A 25,186-nucleotide genomic window follows, 5' to 3' on the forward strand; every position below is an offset into this window, starting at 1 on the left:
TCAATACTAAACATTCTTCTTTACTACACTTTTTTACTTTTTCATCTGCATCCTTTATTGTCCTAACTTGCAGTATATCCATCCCAGTTTGGTCTCTCTGCCTGGCCAATTAGTACTTTTCTTCCTCCTTAGTCCAACTTCTTATACAGTTTATCATATGGCATTTCTTTTGCTTTTGCCAAATCCCTCTTCACCTGTTGCCACATCTCCTTGTACTCATGCCTACTTTTTTTTTTATTTCTCTGCCGATCCCAATCCTTTTTTGCCAACTTATTTTCTCTTTGCTTTCCTGTACTACCTCATTCCACCACCATGTCTGTTCTCTTTCCAGATGTCATGTAAAGTGTTCTGACTGTCTCTATCACTTTTGCAGTAGTTGCCCTATCATCCAGCATCTCTTCACCACCACCAAGCCTTTGTCTGACCTCTTTTCACACAACCCCTTTCTCCTTTAGTTTTCATTTACATGGCATTTGGCAGATGCCCTTATCCTGATTTCACCACATCAGTGCCAGACTTTACTAATGACCTCGTATGGCATTTCTAATGCCTTCGTTAGGCAGTATGACCGCAGATCTTCACAACTCCACTCCAATATCTAATATAACATCTTCACAGAAAAGTGAAGGATATTAACATTGCAAATTGAGATGAAATATCAAAGGGATGTTCAGAAAAGCACATAATCTTATGGTGAGCTGTTCAGAAACGTTTGTCAATACAGTGTACCTGCAGACTACCTGTTTATTCAACATGTTTGTCTCCTTCCTCTGGGTGCCATTATATATTAAGTTTTGAAGTGAATATTTATTACTAATAATATAGTATTAGTGGTTATATAAGTTAATTACTACTATCTTTCCATACATACAGAGGCACCAAACCTATGTACCTCAAAAGTGATTAATCTATAAAAAAAAAACAGTGGTCCATGTGGGTTACTATAATAACTTAAAGAACCTAAACACATTTATGTTTAATGATTAACACTGTCATTACCATTCTAACAGGTAAAAAACAAGGAAAGTAACCTGAGCTGTTGCACTGTACAACTCATTATTAGATTAGCATTCTCCATTTAACATTAGGTTGCCCTATATTCTACAAGGTTAAATAAGGCTAAAGCATTTAATTTTTGTAATTAAAATACTGGAAGTATGTGAATGTTCATGTATATTAATGAAATGTTTTACTTTTGCTTTGTCCTTCAGTTTTTACTTAATTAATTTCATAAAGACAAGAAGCATGGAACATTTTCCACAAGTACATTTTTATTTATTGATGGAAAAGGTAGCTGTCTGCATAACTATGCAGGGAAGTTACAAATAAAAAAAATTACAATACCTGCATATTTACAGTGCATTCAGAAAGTATTGAGACATTGAGAGTATTGCTGTGACACTTATTAAAAACTTATTTGAAATACTAGATAGATAGATTGTTGGATCACTTTATTCATCGCAAGGAATAAAGAGTGTAAAGTTACAGAGTGTAAATGAGTATACTAAAAAGCAATACCGTCTGGCCACACTAACTGCCACAAGCAGCTTTTTGATAAAATGCAAACCATTATCCCCCAAATACACTCCTATACATACAGTATAGTCAGAAAGTATTCCACTCCTTTTTTCCACAATTTATGTTCCAGCTAAATTGTTTTGATGTGACAAGAGACATGTTTCTTGAATGAGAAATAGATTTGTTCATTGTGAGTTTGACTCCATTTGAATTTGTATGTAGTTAGTTAATAAACTTTGTGCACTTTAGGTATCATTCTTTATATTTTACATATAACATGCATAGACAATTAACATGGAATTATAATTTGCAGAAAAACATGGATGAACCAATTTCAGTACACGAGATGGATACCAGCAATGGAGTGCTACTTCCCTTCTATGACCCAGACACTAACATTGTCTACCTGTGTGGAAAGGTAGGAGACATTTACACACACGTTTAATACACATTGGACACAACTGGACGCTGCATATTTAATATTTTGCCCATTGTGTTAATGTTTACTTTGATGTATTATTTATATTGTACATTAAATTACCCCTTTAAACTTAAATGTAACTTTCCCTCCACATGTAATTGGTAATTTAATGTTAGTGTTTAATTCAAATTCAGTTTTATTTGTATAAAACTTTTAACAATGAACTTTGTTCCAAAGCAGCTTTACAGAAATAAAAGGGTTGTGAAGTTTCAATTCACAAGTTTAGTGCCTCCAATTGAAGAGAACTCCATCCGAAAGTAGGGCATTAGGGTGATTTAGGCAGACCGAAGAGAAGAAAGGGACAGAAACACTGGTCACTGGTAGCTCATTAGCATGTTTAACTCGACAGTGAGTGAGAAAGAAAGGAAGAGAGAAGGAGGATAAAGGGGTGACTGTGAGAAAGAAATGGGGATTATTAAGTGTACTTTTTGTTACCTAAATGTTTAGGACAATGTACAGTCTGATCAAGGTGCAAGTAGCGACTCCGGCAAGACTAGCTATGACAGCATAACTAAAAGCGAGACTAAATAGAAAGCAGCACCAATTGAAAGGCTGTTCATTAACAGCCTTCCAATTTTTTTTTATTATTTTTATCAAAGCTCTATGCCTTATATATACTAATATTACCTAATATTGTGGAATTTAGTTTAGCATGGTAAATGATGTTCTGACTCTGAATCTCCTCCTGGATGGAAGAAGTTTGAACAGTTTGTTACTGAGATGGAAGGACTCTCAAGTGAGTACATCCTTCACATTTCAGCAACCATTTTATTATATGATGGGACAATACTATAAAAAGGAAATTGCAGCTATATAGCAGTACAGATTTACTGTCCTTTAAAAATAACTCAACATGCAGCTATTATTGTCTTAATAACTGGCAACAAATGTGAGTACACCCTAGGTGAACATGTCAAAACTGTTTCCAAAGTGTCAGTATTTTGTGTGTACACCATTGTTATGTAGCACTGCCTTAATCCTGCTGGGCATGGAATTCACCATAGCTGCACAGGTTGTTGCTTGGATCCTCTTCCACTCCTCCATAATGACATCACTGGGCTGCTGGATGTTAGACACTTTCCACTTGAGGATGCCCCACAGGTGCTCAATAGGGTTCAGGGCTGAAGACATGCTTGGACACTCCATCACCTTCACCTTTAGCTTCCTCAGCAAGGCAGCTGTCATCTTGGTGTTGTGTTTTGAGTCATTATTATATCCAAAAACTGCTGTTTGGCCAATTTTCTGAAAGATGAGCATCATGTTCTGCTTCAGAATGTCAAAGTACATGCTGGACATCATCTGAGCCAAACATTTACATTTGTGGCATTTAGCAGATGCCCTTGTTTAGAGTGACACAAAAAAGTGCTTTATTCTCTAGCAGTTAATAAATCTACACTGGTATGCTCAATTACAAACTTAAGATAAATCAGCCTACAACTCTGTTGAGAGGTTTTTTATTTTTATTTTAAATTTTTTTGAACAAAGCAAACTTGGAAAGTGTTAGTTAAGGTGTTTCAGGAAGAGGTAGGTCTTTACCTGCCGCTCAAGGGACTACTAGTTCGGACATCTAGGAGATGTTCATTCCACCACCTTAGTGACAGAACAGAGAAGAACCTTGACGTATACATACATCTCAGCCTCAGAGAAGGTGGTACCAGTAGAGCAGTGCTGGATGATCTCAGGCAGTGTAGTGCAGTGTGAGGTATGATGAGGTCTCTTAGGTTAGATAGTGCTGGTCCATTTTTGGCTTAGTAGGAGCATCAGCCAGTGGAGGGATCACAGCAGTGGGGGGTGGGGTGGGAGAACTTGGGCAGCTTGAACACAAGAGACTGAACAAGCACCTGGGCAGCCAGTGTGGACAGAAATGGTCAAATCCTTCGGATGTTGCAGAGAAGAATGTCGACAAGAATGAGCCACATTAGCAACATGTGAGAATAAGGGCATTTGATTATCCATAGTTACCCCAAGGTTGGCTGAAGGGGAGAGCAGAGAGTTATGAAGAGTTATTCGTAGATCTTGAACTGGAGTTAAATGGTGGTGAAGAGGTGTTGGATGATTGGGGAACTACTGCAGAAGTGATAAGGGAAAAGGCTAGAAAGGTACTTGGTGTGACATCTGGAAATAGAAAGGAAGACAAAGAGACATGATGGTGGAATAAGGAAGTGCAGGAAAGTCAAGTCAAGTCAAGTCAAGTTTATTTGTATAGCGCTTTTCACAACAGACATTGTCTCAAAGCAGCTTTACAGAAAACAACAGTGAAGGTGAATGGTGTGCGTTTGTCCCTGATGAGCAGCCGTGGTGACAGTGGCAAGGAAAAACTCCCTTAGATGATATGAGGAAGAAACCTTGAGAGGAACCAGACTCAAAGGGGAACCCATCCTCATATGGGTGACATCAAAAGTTTGGTCATAAATCTTTCAACAATACAGAACAATTTGTGATCATCATAGATCCAGCATCAGCTTCTCCATGCCAGGGCCTTTAAACACTCGGCATCTACTTCTCCATGATCATCCATAGGTCCATAATCTTCACGAGGTGGGACGTGACTGGAGCTGGCCAAACCTCAGGAAGCCTCGGGATGGGGAGAGAAAGAGAAGCAGTGGAGAGGAATTAGCGTAGCTGCTGTTCATGATATTAACAGCACAAGTTGATAATGTGCATGTGATCAGATGTTCTGGAGCACAAGGTTGTGATGTGATGTGTGTGATGTGTGTTATGTGTAGGCTTTGCTAAAAAGATATGTTTTTAATCTGCACTTAAACTGGGAGAGTGTATCTGAACCCCGAACACTGTCAGGAAGACTATTCCAGAGTTTAGGAGCTAAATGTGAAAATGCTCTACCGCCTTTAGTGGACTTTGCTATTCTAGGAACTACTAGAAGCCCAGAGTTTTGAGATCTCGTGGAGCCTGACGGATTGTAGCGTGTTAAGAGACTGGATAGATACATGGGAGCCAAACCATTTAGTGCTTTATAAGTGAGTAGCAGTAGTTTGTAGTCTATTCGAAACTTAATAGGAAGCCAATGTAGGGACGATAAGATTGGGGTTATATGATCGTATTTTCTTGACCTAGTAAGAACTCTTGCTGCGGCATTCTGAACTAACTGAAGCTTGTTTATTAATGATGCAGGACATCCACCTAGTAATGCATTACAGTAGTCTATTCTAGAGGTCATAAACGCATGGACGAGCTTCTCTGCATCAGATATAGATAACATATTTCTTAGCTTAGAAATATTTCTAAGGTGAAAGAAGGCTGTTTTTGTAACTTGATTGATGTGATTTTTAAAAGATAAGTTGCTGTCTAAAATAACTCCCAGGTCTTTTACCGTTGAACTAGTAGTTACAGAACAACCGTCTAAATGCAGGCTGAGATGCTGGAGCTTCTGTGTACTATTTTTTGGGCCGATGAGCAAAATCTCCGTTTTATCAGGATTTAATAGCAGAAAGTTATGGGTCATCCAATCTCTTATTTCTTCAACACACTCAGTTATGCGAGCTAATTGAGCTGTATCGCCTGGTTTGGATGAAATATATAGCTGGGTATCATCAGCATAACAATGGAAGCTAATTCCATGCCTTCTAATAATATTTCCTAATGGAAGCATGTATATTGTAAAAAGCAGGGGTCCCAGAACTGACCCTTGTGGCACGCCATAATTTACTAGCATTATCCTGGATAGCTCTCCATTTAAATCTACGAAATGGTAACGATTGGACAGGTAGGATTTAAACCAGCTTAATGCCTGTCCCTGAATACCGATGTAATTCTGTAAGCGATCGAGGAGAAGATCATGATCTATAGTGTCGAACGCAGCACTAAGATCTAGTAAAACTAATAGGGAGATGTAGCCTTGGTCTGAAGCTAAAAACAGGTCGTTAGTGATTTTAACTAGAGCAGTTTCTGTGCTATGATGGGGCCTAAAACCTGACTGAAACTCTTCAAAGATATTGTTCTCCTGCAAGTGGTTACATAGCTGGGCAGCGACAATCTTTTCTAAAATCTTAGACATAAATGGGAGATTTGAAATTGGTCTGTAATTCGATAGCGTGTTTGGATCCAGATTAGGTTTTTTAATGAGGGGCTTAATAACTGCTAACTTGAGGGATTTAGGGACATGACCTAACGATAGTGAGGAGTTAATAATATTTAAAAGAGGCTCACCAGCTGTATATAACACTTCCTTCAGTAGTTTAGTGGGAATTGGATCTAACTGACATGTTGTTGATTTAGCTTTCATTATAGCATCATACAGCTCTTCCTGTCCTATACATGTAAAACAGTGTAGTTGTGGGGTTGTAAGTACGATTGTGTCGGGAGATGCTGTCAGAGGTTGAACTGCCACAATTGTTTTTCGAATGTTATCTATTTTTTCAGTGAAGAAATTCATAAAGTCTTCACTACTAAACTGTGATGGAACACATTTTTCAGATCCCTGATTTGTTGTTAATTTAGCGACTGTACTGAAAAGGAACCTGGGGTTGTTTTTGTTATTTTCTATGAGTTTGCTCAGGTGTTTAGCTCTAGCAGCTTTTAGCGCCTGTCTGTAGCTAAGCATACTGTCTTTATACGCAATTCTAAATACCTCCAATTTAGTTTTCCTCCATTTTCTCTCCAGATTACGTGTTGTTCTCTTTAGGGCATGCGTATGACTATTATACCAAGGTGCAGGTGCTTGTTCTCGAACCTTTTTTAACCGGATGGGGGCAACAGTGTCTAAAGTGCTAGTGAGGATAAGGTCTATGTTGTTTGCCATCTCATCAAGATGATCAGCAGTTATGGGTTTAATATGAAACTGAGATAAATCAGGCAGGTTATTTATGAATCTGTCCTTAGTGGTTGGAATAATAGTCCTACCAAGTCGATACCGTGGTGAAACACGGTTAATCTGCTCTACCGGTAGTGTGTACAGTAGGAGATAATGGTCTGTGATGTCATCATTCTGAGGTAAAATATTTATATCAGTGACGTATGCTCCGTGGGATATTATTAAGTCTAGTGTGTGGTTAAAACGGTGGGTTGGTCTGGTGACGTTTTGTTTAACTCCAAAAGAGTTTAGTAAATCGACAAATGATAATCCTAGGGCATTGTTTTCATCATCTACATGAATATTAAAATCTCCTACAAGCAGCACTTTATCAAAGCTGATCAGGAGGTCTGAGAGAAAACAAGCAAACTCATGAAGAAAATCAGCGTAGGGTCCTGGGGGTCTGTACACGGTGACCAGAGCGAGTTTTCTATGCATCTCTGAAAGTGCAATTTTAAGAACGAGCACTTCAAATGATTTAAAGCTGAATCCTAATCTCTGACTAACATTAAGAGAAGCACTATAAATGGTTCCTACACCCCCCCCACGACCAGTCTGACGGGGCTCATGCTTATAAACATATCCTGACGGTGTCGACTCGTTTAGACCCATATAATCACCTGGTTTAATCCAGGTCTCAGTGAGACAGAGTGCATCGAGATTATTATCTGTGATCATCTCATTTACAATCAGTGCTTTGGGTGCAAGTGATCTAATGTTTAAAAGACCGAACTTTAGAACTTTGTTGTGTTTGTTTATCTGGCATTTTTCAGTTTTAACTGCAATAAGATTATTTCTGGATCTTGTGTATGTAATTCTTGGTTTTACTACACGAGGAATAGATACGGTTTCTATAAACTGGGCTGTGTGTGAACTTGTAACTATTTGGTCTGTAGTATGCGTGTTCTTATAGTTGAAGATTTCTTGATGTCTTACCAGTCAGATGGTGTGTAGTATCCTAGAGATGTTATCTGATAGCACTGCTGCTCCAACTCTGCTGGGGTGCAGGCCATCAGGGCGGAAGAACCTAGGACGCTCCCAGAAACAGTTCCAGTTATTAACAAAGAGAAGTTTATGTTCTCGACACCATGACTGTAACCATTCATTTAGAGCTAAAAGTCTACTAAACTTCTCAGCCCCTCGCTGGTAAGTGGGAAGAGGTCCTGACACAATGATCCTCGTTGTGGGTGATGTGCTGCGTACCGTCTCCACCAGGATCCTGAAGTCCCTCTTTAAGATCTCCGTTTGCCGCAGCCTGGTGTCGTTTGATCCGGCATGGAGAACAACCGCTCCGAAGTTCTCGTTCAGGATCGCGGGTACCTGCGCAGCGACATCCAGAACACGAGCACCAGGAAAACAGCGAGTGTGCACCTTACCTTTAGCTCGGGTAGCGCGGACATGCCGGACGATGGAATCTCCGAGAATAACAGTGTCGCGTTCCGTCTCGCGGAGGGGGACGAAGCGGTTCTCGGTCGAGATCTCGAAGGCCGGTGGTGGAGGTGGAGACGTCCTCGATCGGGGCTTGGCTTGTCTCTTCCGCCGCGGTCGCATCCAGGGTCCATGTTGCACCGGTGCCGGAGTTGTAGGTGCGCTGGGCCTGGGCATAGAAGCACGCGGAGTTGATGTGCTGGGAGCGTTAGGTTCAACCCGGGAGTTTACCTGGGATGAGTGCGCGTCCGCCCGGGATGTTTCCAGCGCCGCTTTCCGCTCTCGCAGCCGGTCATGCTTTACATGCAGCTCGCGAATCTGTTTCTCCAATGCCTCCATCTCCAACGCCACCGTTTGCAACTCGAACGAGTCCTCACCTGTGCTCGAATGCAGACAAACAACCGGCATAGTGCTTATCGTCACGAGCAGATTTATTATACAGAGATGTGAGTGAGAGAAAATAAATATAAACAACACTAGTTATAGTCGAGTTAACTAACTACAGGCACAAGTCAGGAAGACAAAAACAATTAAGGATTATTAAAAGAGGAAAAACGGATGGATAGATAGCAAAGTTTGTTTGAAAGACGCCGAGAGATACAAACACGTAACTCGCGGCAAACAAGTCAAACACAGGAAGCTACGTCACAGGAAGCCTAGTGAGCCTAGTGAGCATAAGGAGAAAGAGGTTGGGAGAACAGAATTGGGATCGACAGAGTGATAAGAAAAGTAGGCAGAGTACAAAGAGATGCGGCAGCAGGTAAAGAGGGATGTGGCTAAATCAAACGAAAAGGCATACAAGGAGCTGTATGAGAAGTTGGACACTAAGAAAGGAGAAAAGGATTTGTTCCGATTGGCCAGGCAGAGGGACCGAGCTGGGGAGGATGTGCTACACGTTAGAGCAATAAAGGATGGTGATGTGTTAGTGTTCTCTTCGACTGGAGGCCACTCTGTGCAGCTTGGGATGGTTTCTCATCAACGCCTTGGGTGGTTCCATGAAATTCCGGAGTAAGAACGGGAGCTTTGAGGATGGATTGGACTGTAGGTAATGTCAACAGTCTCCTACACTGACTCAGAAATACAGTTCGCTTCTGATCATCAACACTGTACCCGGCAACATTGTATATCTGCTACAAATGCACATTCGGTGCAACCCAGATGAGGATGCGTTCCCTCTTGAGTCTGGTTCCTCTTAAGGTTTCTTCCTTATGCCATCTCGAGGAGTTTTTCCTTGCCACAGTCGCCACCGGCTTGTTCATCAGGGACAAACTTACTCATAAAGAACATATTCACTTTTAATAACCACATTATCTGTGTAAATCTGCTTTGAGACAATGTTCATTGTTAAAAGCGCTATACAAATAAAAATGAATTGAATTGAATTGAATAGATGGAAATGTGTTGACTAGTGAGGAGAGTGTGTTCAGAAGATGAAAGAAGTATTTTGAGCTGCTGATGAATGAGGAAAATGAGAGAGAGAAGGTTGGATGGTGTGGAAATGGTGAAGCAGGAAGTAGATAGGATTAGTAAGTAAGAAGTGAGAGCAGAGATTAGGAGGATGAGGAGTGGAAAGTCGGATGGACTGACCTCTTCTCTCAGACTGGCTTCCACTACTCTATAACTTCATGGTGTGACTGATCAACTTAATTCCCCTGTAGTTACTGCAGGTCTGTACATCTCCCTTGTTCTTAAAGATCGGTATCCAGCACACTCCTTCTCCATTCCTCAGGCATCCTTTTAACTTCCAAAATCCTGTTAAACAATCTTGTTAAAAACTCCACTGCCATCTCTCCTAAACATCTCCATGCTTCTACCGGTATGTCATCTGGTCCAACCGACTTTCAACTCTTCATCCTCTTAATCGCTGCTCTCACGTCCTCCTTACTAATCCTATCCACTTCCTGCTTTACCATCTCCACACTATCAAACACACTCTTCTCACCAGTCAACACATTTCCATCTCCACCCTTTATTGCTCTAACTTGCAGCACATCCTTCCCAGGTCGGTCTCTCTGCTTGGCCAATCAGTACAAATCCTTTTCTCCCTCCTTAGTGTCTAACTTCTCATACAGCTCCTTATATGCCTTTTCCTTGGCTTTCGCCACATCCCTCTATATATAATGTTTGTTTATTATTACTGAAACCACTCTTAATATAGAGCATAAAGAACACGGACATGTATTATAGACAGTTGACATGTTTTTCAAAGAACTTGTTCATGTGTTCTAAACACATGGCTTCCATTACTTCTCTTTCTTTGCACTGAGCCAGTTGCTCAAACAGACGAGTTTTACATTACTGTTTACATTTTCAGAGGTGTTTTAAATTACGTAAATCATCGGGACAGCAAATGGAACTTTTGCTTTGTTTCCACATAGCAATCCGATTTTAACTGCCGCATGTGTGTGCTGTCAGGCTGCAGACGCGGAAGCCGATATAGTCCGATCATTGTCCTTTTATTTCAACAACCGTACAACACAAAAACACTCATAAGCCGTTGAAAACAACAAACAAAGACATCCGCTCGATACGCGTTGTCCGCTATGAGTTCGAATGTCCCAAGCATAATCCATAAAGCCTTCGGCAATGAGTAATCCAAGTCGGAAGTGGAATTCGGATATACAGCCGGCGGTCGAGCAGCCACGCGATTGTCCAGCTTGACAATATAACGACCGACAGCCTGTGACTCAAGAACGTGAGTTTAAGTAGTCTGTTCTTTAATGAGCCACAGCTGTCGGTAATCTTGGAAAGCAGCGTGACTGCTATCGAGGGGGGCGTGGCAGGGTGAATCCCTGACAGCTACAGAGGGGGGCGTGGCAGGGTGAATCCCTGACAGCTACAGAGGGGGGCGTGGCAGGGTGAATCCCTGACAGTACCCCCCCCTCCAGGGGTGACACCTGACGCCCCAAAACCCACCTATGCCAGGCGGGCCAGGGCACTCCGAGAAAGGCCTCCTTAGACGCCTGGGAGCAACGGAGGCCTGGTGAGCATCCTCTGCGGAGAGCCGGAATGGAACAACACCTTGCAGGAGGATCCGGAACGGAGCCACGCCCTCGGTGCTGACGGGAGGCTGAGTAAAGCCCCTGGCGGGGATTGGAGCCGGAGCGACCTCCATGGCGGGGAACCGGAACTGGACGCCAACCATGACAATGACCGGGGAGTGGAGGACGTCCCGGGCGGAGACCAGGAACGTCGTACCACCCTCTGAGGGACGTGGAGGACCGATGTCGCCGTCAGAGGGACCTGGAGGACCGACGTCACCGTCAGAGGGACCTGGAGGACCGACGTCGCCGTCAGAGGGACCTGGAGGACCAACGTCGCCGTCAGAGGGACCTGGAGGACCGACATCGCCATGCGGGGATCCTGGGGGCGATCCGTCGTCCTGAAGAGGACCTGGGGGCGAGACGTCGCCCTCTGTGGAGCTTGGATGCGATCCTTCGCCCTGCGTGGAGCCTGGATGCGATCCTTCGCCCTGCGTGGAGCCTGGATGCGATCCTTCGCCCTGCGTGGAGCCTGGATGCGATCCTTCGCCCTGAAGAGGACTCGGGGGCATTCCTTCACCCTGAAGAGGACTCGGGGGCGAGACGTCGCCTTCTGTGGAGCCCGGGGGCGAGACGTCGCCTTCTGCGGAGCCCGGGGACGAGACGTCGCCTTCTGCGGAGCCCGGGGGCGAGCCGTCGCCTTCTGCGGAGCCCGGGGGCGAGACGTCGCCTTCTGCGGAGCCCGGGGGCGAGCCGTCGCCTTCTGCGGGACTGTGAGGTGAGCCGTCGCCTTCGGTGGAACCCGGGGGCAGCGGTTCGACTTCCCTTTCGCAGTCCTGGAGCCGGGGTGAGTGCACAGGGAAACCCCTGGGCGTAGGAGCGCTCCTTGGGACCCTTAGGAGCAGATCGGAGCCTACTGGGCAGCCTGGAAATGGGGTGAAGCCTGCCTGGAGATCCACGAGCGGAGAAGGGCTCGCCTGGAGGTCCACGACATCAGTGGAGCTCTCTTCGGGACACTGAAGCGGAGACAAGCTCGTGGGGTCGCTCGGAGGCGGAGACGAGCTCTCGGGAGGAGCCTGGAGCAGAGTCGTGCCCTCTTGAGGAGCCAGGAGCTGGGCGGAGCGCTCTTGAGGGACCTGGAGCTGGGCGGAGCTCTCTTGAGGGACCTGGAGCTGGGCGGAGCTCTCTTGAGGGACCTGGAGCTGGGCGGAGCTCTCTGGAAGGACCTGGAGCTGGGTGGAGCTCTCTTGAGGGACCTGGAGCTGGGCGGAGCTCTCTTGAGGGACCTGGAGCTGGGCGGAGCTCTCTTGAGGGACCTGGGGCGGAGCCGAGCTTTCCGTGGGCGAGATGTCGCCTTGGAAGGGGCTCTGGGATGTGGCGTCGTCTGGAGAGGGACTCGGAGGAGTCACTTCGCCTTCTGTGACCGGAGGTGTCGGCTCGGCGCTCTCGTGACGACTCTGTGGCGGAAAAGCACGCTCCTGGAGACTCTGTGGCGGCGCGGCGCTCTCGGGAAGAGACTGTGGTGGCGCGGCGTTCTCGTGAAGACTCTGTGGCGGCGCGGCGCTCTCGTGAAGACTCTGTGGCGGCGCGGCGCTCTCGTGAAGACTCTGTGGCGGCGCGGCGCTCTCGTGAAGACTCTGTGGAGGCGTGGCACGCCCACGGGAACCTCGAAACAGAGCAGCACGCTGGTAGAGACCCTAAAATGAAGCAGCCCTCTCATCAAAACCTTGGGGCTGAGCTGCAGGTTTATGGGAGATCCGGCACGGGGCCGCGTGCTCTTGAGAACCTTGGAATGGAGCACCTTTCTCCTCAAGGGGACTGTAGTGGAGATCCACCACCTCTATCCCCAACTTCCCCAGAAGCAGCCCGCTGAATTCGGCGAGTGAGCCGAATTTGCCCCCTTTGGCGCTCCATAGTGAGCTGGCTTTGGCAAGAACTTCACCAGACAGGAGGAAAATACAGAGGGCAATCTTGGCTCGTTCGGAAGGAAACCGGGAAATGTTAACAGCCACATACTCGCCGATGCCTTGCAGAAATCCGCCCAATTCGTCTTTTTTCCCCGAGTAACGAGCCGTTAATCCCCTCGCGCTCTCTGAGGGGCGTGGCGCAGCCGCGCTCTCATGATCCGGCTTCTGTGGATCTGAACCGCGAGAAGCGGCACTGAGCTTCCGGAGGAAATCCGAAGCCGGGTTAAGCTGCCGATCCGTTGCGGTTTGAATCGCGGAATGGCGAATCCGCGTTCGGTACAGGTCGGTCGTTCTGTCGGGCTGCAGTCGCGGAAGCCGATATAGTCCGATCATTGTCCTTTTATTTCAACAACCGTACAACACAAAAACACTCATAAGCCGTTGAAAACAACAAACAAAGACATCCGCTCGATACGCGTTGTCCGCTATGAGTTCGAATGTCCCAAGCATAATCCATAAAGCCTTCGGCAATGAGTTATCCAAGTCGGAAGTGGAATTCGGATATACAGCCGGCGGTCGAGCAGCCACGCGATTGTCCAGCTTGACAATATAACGACCGACAGCCTGTGACTCAAGAACGTGAGTTTAAGTAGTCTGTTCTTTAATGAGCCACAGCTGTCGGTAATCTTGGAAAGCAGCGTGACTGCTATCGAGGGGGGCGTGGCAGGGTGAATCCCTGACAGCTACAGAGGGGGGCGTGGCAGGGTGAATCCCTGACATGTGCCATGGTGGATTTTGGTGCTTGATTTGATACTTGGCACATCAGTGAAACAAGTTTGAATTTCGCCTCTTTTTATTATTTATATTTATTTTTTTATAAAAATGGACAAACAAATTTGACATTAAACATTAAAATTAATTTACGGTAAAGCTTTTAGTTATGTAAATATGTTATGTAAATATATATTTATATAAATGTATTATATTTATTTATTATTATTTTAAAATGTTTTGCTTCACACAGGGCGACAGCAGCATCCGTTACTTTGAGATCACAGATGAAGCCCCATATGTTCATTATCTTAACACCTTCTCCAGCAAAGAACCACAGAGGGGCATGGGCTATATGCCCAAAAGGGGCCTAGACGTTAATAAGTGTGAGATTGCCAGGTATGTATGTATGCATGCTGTAACAACATATATATATATATATACCACAGAGGGGCATGGGCTATATGCCCAAAAGGGGCCTAGAGGTTAATAAGTGTGAGATTAGCAGGTAACTTAAATTAATTTTATGTTGGCTTGCAGGAACAGCAGTGACACTAGGTATTCCAGGATATTAATGTTTTGTCGTGTTAAGGATGTTACGAGTTGTGAGCCAGCACAATGGGACTATGACAAGAGATTTCATTCATAATTGGCAGGGATTTATTATGGAACAGGTCTGTGGCCACAGTGTTATGGATTGTGGATATTTTTATATGTCTTCTACCTCTTACGAATTACTTAAATAAAAATCTATTGATAGAGACTTCAGAGGCCTTCTGTAAATCACTCTGGAAAAGGTTGGCTGACAATAGTCATTAACTGTAAATGAAAAGATGAATAAAGTGGCCAGAAAGTGACTGAGTAGCAGGCAAGCACTCATCCTTGACTGACAGCAGGCTAATGTCTAGATCTGAATTAATGTATTGTTTTCTCAAGCTAATAAAAAAAAAAAAAACCCTGTGAATACAGCCACATTTTCAACTTATATTATTTGGCCCAAATATGCTGCTTCACACAGAAATGTCCTATTTATGAAAAGAAAAATCTATTTGTCATAATTAAAGCTGATCTGACTAATGTCTGCTGTGTGATTTGACATGAACTCATCTTTATATTTAAAGGTTTTATAAACTTCATGAGCGGAAGTGTGAACCAATTATCATGACTGTCCCAAGAAAGGTACAACTTTAAGCAAATATTAATTGTATTAAAACTGCAATAGAAAAAAACACTACAATGAATAGACAGTGTAGATTTTTATAATTAGCATGTTAATCAGCATGGTAATGTCTGCCAGTTTCCGACAGTATATTGTCTATATGTGTATGTATGTGTATACTGCCCAATTTAATAACAAAACCTGTACACGTGAGATCAGAGGAGAATGACCTAACTAATCAGTCTGACAAATTTAATAAGTCTCAATAACAAAAAAACTCAAATAAGCACTCATTTCAAATCTGTTTTGATCAATGTGATGCTTTGCTGTTGTAGATTACCTACCGCTAGGTTTAGAGTTTTATACACACTGAGATGTTTTTCTGTTTACTGGATGTAAAGATTGATTAGTTAAGTTATTTGAGTTATTGAGGCCTGGATGGATGGATGGATGGATGGATGGATGGTGTTTTACCTAACTTATAATAACAATAGCAACTGGCAAAAAAAAACCCTTCAAAATCACCGTCAATAACATGCAATTGCTTATGTATTCATGCTTACCACCTGCAGTCAGACCTGTTCCAGGATGATCTGTATCCAGACACAGCTGGACCAGATTGGGCCTTGGAAGCAGAAGAGTGGTTTGAAGGAAAGAACGGTGATCCGATTCTAATTTCCCTCAAACATGGCTATGTACCTGGCAAAAACCGTGACCTTAAGGTTGTCAAAAAGAATGTTCTTGACAACAAGTCATCTAAAAAGGTAGAGGTGACATCAGTTCTTCAAAAGCCTGCCTCTCCTCAGCTCACTAGAGTAAGTACTAAGTCATGTAGTTAAATCATAAAAAGTTAAATGAGTTCTCCCCCATCCATTTATATGTAGAATACAGTGGTACCTTGACCTACGAGTTTAATTCGTTTCGTGGACTAGCTTATATGTTTTTCCCATTAAAAATACTTAAAATGGCATTAATCTGTTCAAACCCTCAAAATGCCACCCCGTTTTTATGTTTCATGTTATTAAATTAGGAAAAAACATTTCTAAATAACAAATCTTGTATAAAAACATAATAAAAAGAGTCTGTAAAGATATAATAAGGTTTTATTCAGTGTATTTACCTTGGAGATGAGATGGCTTGAGCTAACGAATACGCGGGCAGGGGCGTTGGGGGGTGGAGGTGATAAGCAGAGGGTAAACCTGTTTTTTACTATTACTATTGTACATATGTATCCCTAAACTTTGCTTATCTTAATTTTCGTCACAATCTTCGCTTTCTTGCCTCGCTTTGCCATCTAGCAGCGGCGTTTCGAGCTCGTACCCTTAATTTTTTTGCTCGCGTAACAAAGCAAAAAATTGACAGAGTGACTGCTTGTACCTCGGAAAACTCGTACATTAATGCACTCATAGGTCAAGGTACCACTGTATTTTTAATTTCTGCATACACTGCAATTATATGTTATAGCTTAGTAGGTAAAAGTTTAGAGACGGTTTTATAACCTCGTGCACATTAAAATAGTGCTGCACTAAACATTTGTGAGCTTTATGATTACTGTAAATGTATAAAAAATGTATATATTAGAATGTTCTCCCCTTTTTTATTTTGAAGAAAAATGAAGTAAAGTTGGAAGAGCTGCTCCGAGAGGTGAGATCACTCAGAGACCTGCTGACACTACAGGACAGGCGAATTGCCAAACTTGAAGAACAGGTGGCCAAAGTGGCAATCTGAGGCATTGACAAAGGTCTGAGTGACCATGACATGGTATAGGAAGAGATATATTTCAGAGGGCCAGTCACTGCCAAAATTTTACTTGACTCATTACTCCTGGTGTTTTTTTTTTTTTTGTGATTACAACTTGAAGTAACATTCCAATATGGCTATTTTCCTCTTGCTTCCCCTGAACATTTATTACAAATTCAATTGAAAAAGTAAATAAAAAAAAACAGGTAAATATTTTTTCTTTCATGTTTTAGTGCATTTTTATTTTAAAGTTATAATCTTCTGAACTTTTGCACCCAGTGCCAAGTCCTTAAGTATTTTCTGTAAGTGTATCAGTATTACTCTCCTCTTTTATTTCTTTGTATTGCCAAATGTAAGTTGAAACTTGCGTACCAATTGGTTTGTTTTTATTTTACTCCAATTTGGCTTTTCACTGTCTATTTTAAGTATTTTTATTACTGGACATAGGCCTCTCTCTGTTATACATATTTAGAAAGGTGACAGGTTACATGACCATAATCTAGAAATAAATCAGAATTAAAATGATCATAAAACTACTGCAGATTAAAGCAGTGTTGATCAGTCTGGTGCCTAATTGTGAAGCACTCACCAAATGCTACAATTCCTGCATTAATTTCATACTGCTCACTACAATGGATTTTTATTCCACACTGTGTGAAAACATTTATCAGTGTGTACTACTTTATATATATATATATATATATATATATATATATATATATATATATATATATATATATATATATATTATATATATATATATATATACATATATATATATATATATATATATATATCATTACAGTTAGATGAATTTGATATTCTTATCTAATTCCCCAAAAGCAATAAATCAAAGGTGTTTGAATGAGATTTCAAATTTGATTCTGAATCTGATTTTTTATTTCTAATATATGTTTGCTTTTTAGAGATAGGACTCTAAGTACTTCATTTGACTTATGTATATGTGGGAATACTATATAATTAATACAGTAATCATTGGCCCTGTTTATAAAAACAACTTAAACCCTTGCTACCTATTTATTTGTTAGCTTTAAATATTTGTTTAGCACAAATCACCTGCTTATTTTTTGTCTAGCCACTTGGTACATTTTTCAAATGTAAGTATAATCTGGTCCATTGGTGTTTGGACATTGTTATTTTTGCTGTCTATCATAGCATAGCAGAGTTGATTTTAAGTTTGGCTTTTGCAGTTGGAATTGGTATTTGGTTGCCTTTTATTCTCAGTATGAAGTCAAATATGCTGTCACTATGAATGAAACAAGCCATCATTAGGCTTAAAATCTAAATAAAACAATTATAGAGATAGAAAAAAAAGTGTGGCCATATTATCTATTATATTCTTAAACAGATAGAGTACACTGTTAATTTCAAGAAGACCAGAAGAACACAGAAAACAACTGTGGACAGACCTTAATCATACTTCAAAGGTGACCCGAGATGTTTTAAGGCAAACAAGTGGAATCTTCTGCAATGGCTAATTCAATCACCTCAATCCAGTTGAGCATGTTTTTTTTTTTTTCAAACAAAACACCCCAAAAAGGAACTTAGATCTTCTGTTGTAAAGACTTTGTAGAGCATCAAAAGGGAAGAGATCAATATTTTATTCCATATATTATAATATGCTTTATCGGCTTATAAGGGAATAAAATGCACTTGGTCATGGAACAATAGCCAGTTGAGGAAAAATAACTGTAATACACTGTAAACTTCAATATACTGTGGTAGACAGCTAAAAATCATTGCACTTTTACAAATATTAATGGACCTGACTGTATTTATTAAAATATACTGCAGTATGTCCACGATTCTACCTTATGCAACATTTTCAAAGCATCCCAGTCACAAAAGAGTAAAAGACCTTTAAACCTACTCTTCTCTGAGCTGGCATCTAAACTTGGTCTCCATAAAGCAGTGGCAACCAGCTGGCCCTCACCCATGTAAATGATCAGTAGTGGTGCCTCTTTGTCTATTATTGAATTTAGCCTGGCCGATCAACAGTTTCTAAACACTTGTGTGTCCTAAACCATCTTGTGCATGCATTTCAAGTTTCAAAAAAACAAGCAGACATCCACAATAAAAACAAAATCATCAGCTGTGTGATTTATTCAGTTTTGATGACTGTGCCTTGCCTTTAAATGCAGTAACATTAGTAATTTTAACAATAGCTTTTTAATATCTTATTTCAGAATGAGGAAAAAACAAATGGAATATTATATATAAAAATTGAGCAGCAGATTACAGAAAATGTACTTTGAGCTGGTTTTACTTAATCTTTTATCTCAAAGGTTTTTTTTTTTTTTTGTCTTCTTGTAATTTAATCTTGGCCAATTGCCACTATAACTATCACCAGGCAGGATGAAGACAATCATGAGATACACATTTATTAGACAACTGCATATTTTTGAACTACTGATCATGCCACTTCAAGGGTCGATGTAACTGATTGGGTCGACTTCCGGCGATTGGCCTCTTGGGCCTTCATAACAATGACATTGTTGTGATTCAAATCTTCAGTATTTAAATAGCTATATGTGGAGTCACTCTACAGGTTTATTAACACAATATAGACTGCTTTAAGGACTAACCTGAGTTAAATATTCCGAACAGTATAAATAATACATTTTGCTAACATATGCAAAAACTGCAAACTATGCCCAACATCTTGTTCATCTTAGTTGGCAGCAAATTGTTTGTGTCGCTTATAGTTTGTCTATTGTCCAGTACAAATGGTATTAGTTATAATGTCCATGGTTAAACACAAATTAAATAAATGCGGGGGGCCAACTTATACACTATGCACACTCACTAAAGCATTGTATTTGATGAAAGTAAGATATAATAATAATTTACTATCATTTGAGTTTTGTAATTTTACTTAATTTCAGAGTAAATTTTTTAGTTAATTTTAATTTAATTTTACACCATACACAAAAACCTTTTCATGTTTTAGTAACAATTCTGCAAAGTTTAGGGGTCAACAATAAATTCAGTAGGAATAAAGAAACAATGCCCCAATGAAAACATAAGACTGTCATTGAGTAAAGATTACATTTCAATGTTTTGTGGAAGTGAAAATTTCAACTGAAATGCAACAGAGAAATTCTTAAAAAACAGTAAAAAAGCAACATGAGCCAATGTTCTACTTGACGCTTTCCCCACATGAGATGTACATTCTGTGTGTAGATGCACATTTAGAAATTTTGAAATAATACTATATTGCACACACTAAACTTTGAAGCACAATACCTATAAAGTTAAACTGAGGAAGTAAAAGTGGATGTCAACTATGTGAAAAACTTTTCTCAGCAAGGCTGCCCATGCAGGCCCACAGTGGGAATGTGTGGGTTTACTGTGAGGCATTTTGGGCAGGGCAAACCAACTGTCAGGTTACTGCTAGTAATAAACCACATAAACTGATCTTGCTAAAGTCAGTCATCCCTTCATAACAGAAAAAAATATAATGAGCATTGCAACAAGAATCCTTTACATTGTGAAGCATGACTGAAAACTTCAATTGCACTGCCAGGGCTTTAGACTGAGCTAAAGGGATCTGGGAACAAGGCAGTAACTATGGTTTAAATAATGCTTCACAATACGAGTCACCTTTTTTGCCTGGAGTGTAGAGGATTATGCATGGATTTTCACATAATTGCTGCTGGAAGCAAGTGAAATTACACAGCACTGAACGTGGCTTTTCGCTGCTGACTGAACCCAGCAGGTAATGGCCTGCGAAAGCTAACCCTTGATGTGCTCATTTATCTTGCTTATCATCTTGGACCATCTAATACAGAACCAATTCTGCCACCATTGTGCATAGTAGAAGACATTGAAGGGATCTAGCCCAGAAAATTTTAAACTTCCTTAGAGACCAAATCCCTCAGTCATGTGCAGCATGTCTATGTCACCGCTTGCAGCTACAGGACATTTCTGCACTCACCATACTTACCACTTACTGTGAGATGAATACTGTTGAAAGCATGTTCAAGGAAGTGTATCCTTTTGCTCTGTCTGTAATCACAGCACAGTGCCACGCACATTCCAGCAGGAAAGCTACTTTTGCTAGTAACACCCTAGTGACTATGGTCTCATATAGCTACCAACTTTATTGACTGCTTCTTTTCACCCATTTATTTTGCTATTTTGGCATCTCTGATGAAATAGTAGGCCCACAAAAGCCACAATTAGGTTTTTCTGTAACCTCATTATAAGGATATGAACCTCAAGTGAATAAGCAAATGGACTGAGCAAACAAGGAGGTGAGAAGGTTTCTGCATGCATTCTGCTCAGCCAACCTAGAGGATTGGGCCCAGTTTTGATGTGGCTCACTGTCATTCAGTGACACAACTAACAAAGTTTTAATCTGTCCTAGGCTGCCAACTTCTTTTCTTTCCTTGCAATTTTAATACTACTTATTTCTGTCCGAATAGTTTTGGTGCAGGAAGCAGGTAGGGAGAGCACACTGGTGGCTACAAGGAGCCATCTGAAACTACAAGCACATCTCTGGTGCATTGCCCCTTCCTTTCATGTCTAATTTGAAACCTGTTATGTCTGGCTGTCTAGCATCGGATGTGCCAATTGCTACCCCTTCAGTTCCTCTGGACACTGATAGCCAGCCAACTTATCTTATAGAGAAAACATTTGAGTAAGAGGAAAGCTTAAGTACCTGGTGGAATGGGAGTGGTACCGGCCAGAGGAAAAGTGCTGGGTAACAGAATATTCTTGACCCCAATCTATGTCTAAAATCCACACACAATGTCCAGAATGCGCAAGCCCTTGACCAAGATGGAGATCCAGAGGATGAAGGGCTCCCAGAGTAAGCCTTTTGGGACAGGGCCCTGTCGGCACTGTCACTGCCAGACTTCAACTCAAAATCCCACTATACACTGCAGACTTCAAACATTACTGCCCTTGCCTGCCCAGACACACACACACACACACACACACACACACTTACTTCCTCTCTTCTCATTTACCTGCACACACAAAGACTCAATGAGCGTTTTTGTCCTTTTTGGATTTAAAACACAGATGCTTACTAAGCCAAACATAGGCCAGCATACCTCTACCTCTCAGCACTACACACACACGCGCGCACACACATACGTGCGCGCACACACGCGCGCGCACACACTGTACCATGCTCCCCCTGATCCTCAACTACTGCTTGATTGGTCCCATTATCTCTCAGGGTACAAGGAAGACATGTCTTAACCATATGTCAGTTTGAATACATGAAGATATTATGTTGCCCTATGCTGAAGAGGAAAGGCCACTGAAATAAGTGTTTTAACAATACAATGACCAGCAAACAACATCTTTGTTCGAAACAAATATGATTGATGTAATGGAGGGGCCACCTCAATCCCCTTACTTCAATCCCTGAAGTAAAACCCAAAAATTCACAGGAAATGTGTAATGCACAGCAGTTATTAGGAACAATGGTTATGCAACTCATGTATATATATATATAATGTGTGTGTGTGTGTGTGTGTGTGTGTGTGTGTGTGTGTGTGTGTGTGTGTGTGTGTGTGTGTGTGCATACATGTATGTATGTGTGAAGTTAAATCTTGAAATGAAAATTTGTTTATAACTGATGTGTAAAGTGTTAACACTGCTATTGCTATATTAATGTTCTGTTTTTTGCTTGCTGTAAAAGAATAACGCAGACTTTATAAACTTTGTTGATGCTTTGTTTTGGAATTGAATCTGTAATATGTTTACTGCATTTGAAAGATGAATATAAAAGCTATTCAAATATTAGCACTTTTATTAACACACTGCTATTTATTTAAACAAATGTATATCCTTCCTGCCAGCTCAAAACTATTTCCTCTAACCTCTCTTAGGGTGTTTCCACCCACATAACTGTCTTGTAATTTTTTTGCACCATTCTTTCTAATCTCTGTTTTTGAAAATCACATAAGATTAGCATTTATAATATTCAAATATTCAAACGAACCCATCTGCTACCAACAACCATACTACAATTAAAGTCAGTGATATTTTCAACATGCTGATTTTTTCTCATCATATTTTTTTTTAATTATATTTAATGTTGTCTTTTTATTGTGTTCAATATTGTATGTTAATACTGGACATTGATATGACAGAACAAACATGGAATTATGTTAACAAAAAATGTTAAATAACAATGTTTTATATTTCCAGTGCTTCAATAACAACTTTTCACATTATTAGCATTCTTTCAGTCAGCTTCATCAATTAGTAGCCTGTAATGGTTTTCCAAAAATAGTGTAACCGTTACCATAGGTGTTGAGGACTTGTTGTCTGTTTCCTTCACTCTTCAGTCCAACTCATCCCAAACCATCACACTTGGATTTTGATCATGTGATAGTGGAGGCCAGGTCATCTGATGCAGTGCTACATCACTCTCAATTTAGGACAAATAGCTCTTACATAAACTAGAGGTGTGTTTGGGGTCATTGTCCTGTTGGAAAACAAATGATGGTCCTACTAAGGGCAAATTATATGGGATGGCATGTTACTGCAAAATGCTATGGAAGCTATGTGGGTTAAGTTTGTCCTCAATTTTGACTAAATCACTAAAAGAGTCACCAGCAAAGCATTGTCACATAGTTGCACCTTCTCCTCCATGCTTAACAGTGGGGACCACACATTCAGGGACCGTTCACCCTCTGTACATACTCTGCTTGTTCTTCTGAAGTTAGTGGTTTCTTTGCCACATTTTGAACATGAAGGCCTGACTCATACAGTCTCCTTTGAACAGTGGATGTTTAAATATATCTGCCATAACTCAGAAAAGCATTTATGTAAATCGCTGGTTTCTAAAGCTTATCATCTGCAGCAGAGGTAACTCTTGGTCATTATTTCCTAGGATGATCCCCATGAGAGATATTTTAGCGTTTGAAGGTTTTGGCAAATGCACTTGGGGAAACATTGGGATTTTTCAGATTGACTAAGCTTCATTTTTTTTAAGTAATGGACTGTCTTTTCTCTTAACTGTTTGTTTCTTGCTATTATATGGTACAGTAGTTGTATTACAAAAGTATACACATCCTTCACTTAAGTAGAAGTACTGATACTCATTATTTAAGTCACGTGGTAACCTCACATTGTATTAATATTAGGACTGTCACCAATTTAAATATTTAATAGCGATTAATCACACGATTGTCATAAGTAAACTCATGACACTCAACAACTTAATCACACATTTTAATCTGTCATATACCCTAAATAAATACTTTTTTTAAATACTCTAATTAAGATATAATATCTCTCTCTCTCTCTCTCTCTCTCTCTCTCTCTCTCTCTATATATATATATATATATATATATATATATACATACATACATACACACACACACACACACACACACACTCACCGGCCACTTTATTAGGTACACCTTAATAGTACTGGGTTGGACCCCCTTTTGCCTTCATAACTTCCTTTATCCTTTGTGGCATAGATTCAACAAGGTACTGGAAACATTCCTCAAAGATTTTGGTCCATATTGACATGATAGTATCACGCAGTTGCTGCAGATTTGTCGGCTGCACATCCATGATGTGAATCTCCCGTTCCACCACATCCCAAAGGTGCTCTATTGGATTGAGATCTGGTGACTGTGGAGGACATTTGAGTACAGTGAACTCATTGTCATGTTCAAGAAACCAGTCTGAGATGATTCGCGCTTTATGACATGGCGCGTTATCCTGCTGGAAGTAGCCATCAGACGATGGTTACACTGTGGTCATAAAAGGATGGACATGGTCAGCAACAATACTCAGGTAGACTGTGGCGTTGACACAATGCTCAATTGGTACTAATGGGCCCAAAGTGTGGCAAGAAAATATCCCCTTCACCACCACCACCAGCCTGAACCATTGATACAAGGCAGGATGGATTCATGCTTTCATGTTGTTGACGCCAATTTCTGACCCTACCATCCGAATGTCGCAGCAGAAATCGAGACTCAACAGACCAGGCAATGTTTTTCCAATCTTCTATTGTCCGATTTTTATGAGCCTGTGCGAATTTTAGCCTCAGTTTCCTGTTCTTAGCTGTCAGGAGTGGCACCCGGTGTGGTCTTCTGCTGCTGTAGCCCATCCGCCTCAAGGTTCGACGTGTTGTGCATTCAGAGATGCTCTTCTGCATACCTCGGTTGTAACGAGTGGCTAATTGAGTTACTGTTGCCTTTCTATCAGCTCGAACCAGTCTGGCCATTCTCCTCTGACCTCTGGCATCAACAAGGCATTTGCGCCCACAGAACTGCCGCTCACTGGATATTTTCTCTCTTTCGGACCATTCTCTGTAAACCTAGAGATGGTTGTGCATGAAAATCCCAGTAGATCAGCAGTTTCTGAAATACTCAGACCAGCCAGTC

General features: G+C 41.3%; 1 protein-coding gene across 5 annotated transcripts in view; it reads left to right on the forward strand.

Annotated features, from left to right (window-relative positions):
- The window catches only part of coro1cb (coronin, actin binding protein, 1Cb), a 53,416-nt gene extending 36,060 nt beyond the window's left edge, over nt 1–17,356 (forward strand). For all 5 annotated transcript variants that reach the window (XM_083531831.1, XM_083531833.1, XM_083531834.1 and 2 more), the window contains 5 exons: nt 1,832–1,936; nt 14,150–14,295; nt 15,018–15,075; nt 15,628–15,870; nt 16,664–17,356. In XM_083531831.1, the coding sequence (XP_083387957.1) occupies nt 1,832–1,936; nt 14,150–14,295; nt 15,018–15,075; nt 15,628–15,870; nt 16,664–16,783 (672 nt within the window). In that variant the 3' untranslated portion in view covers nt 16,784–17,356. The remainder of the gene's footprint in view (nt 1–1,831; nt 1,937–14,149; nt 14,296–15,017; nt 15,076–15,627; nt 15,871–16,663) is intronic.
- The last annotated feature ends 7,830 nt before the right edge of the window (nt 17,357–25,186 follow it).

Source organism: Silurus aristotelis, assembly GCF_946808225.1.
Source record: "Silurus aristotelis genome assembly, chromosome: 26".
Lineage (NCBI taxonomy): Eukaryota > Metazoa > Chordata > Actinopteri > Siluriformes > Siluridae > Silurus > Silurus aristotelis.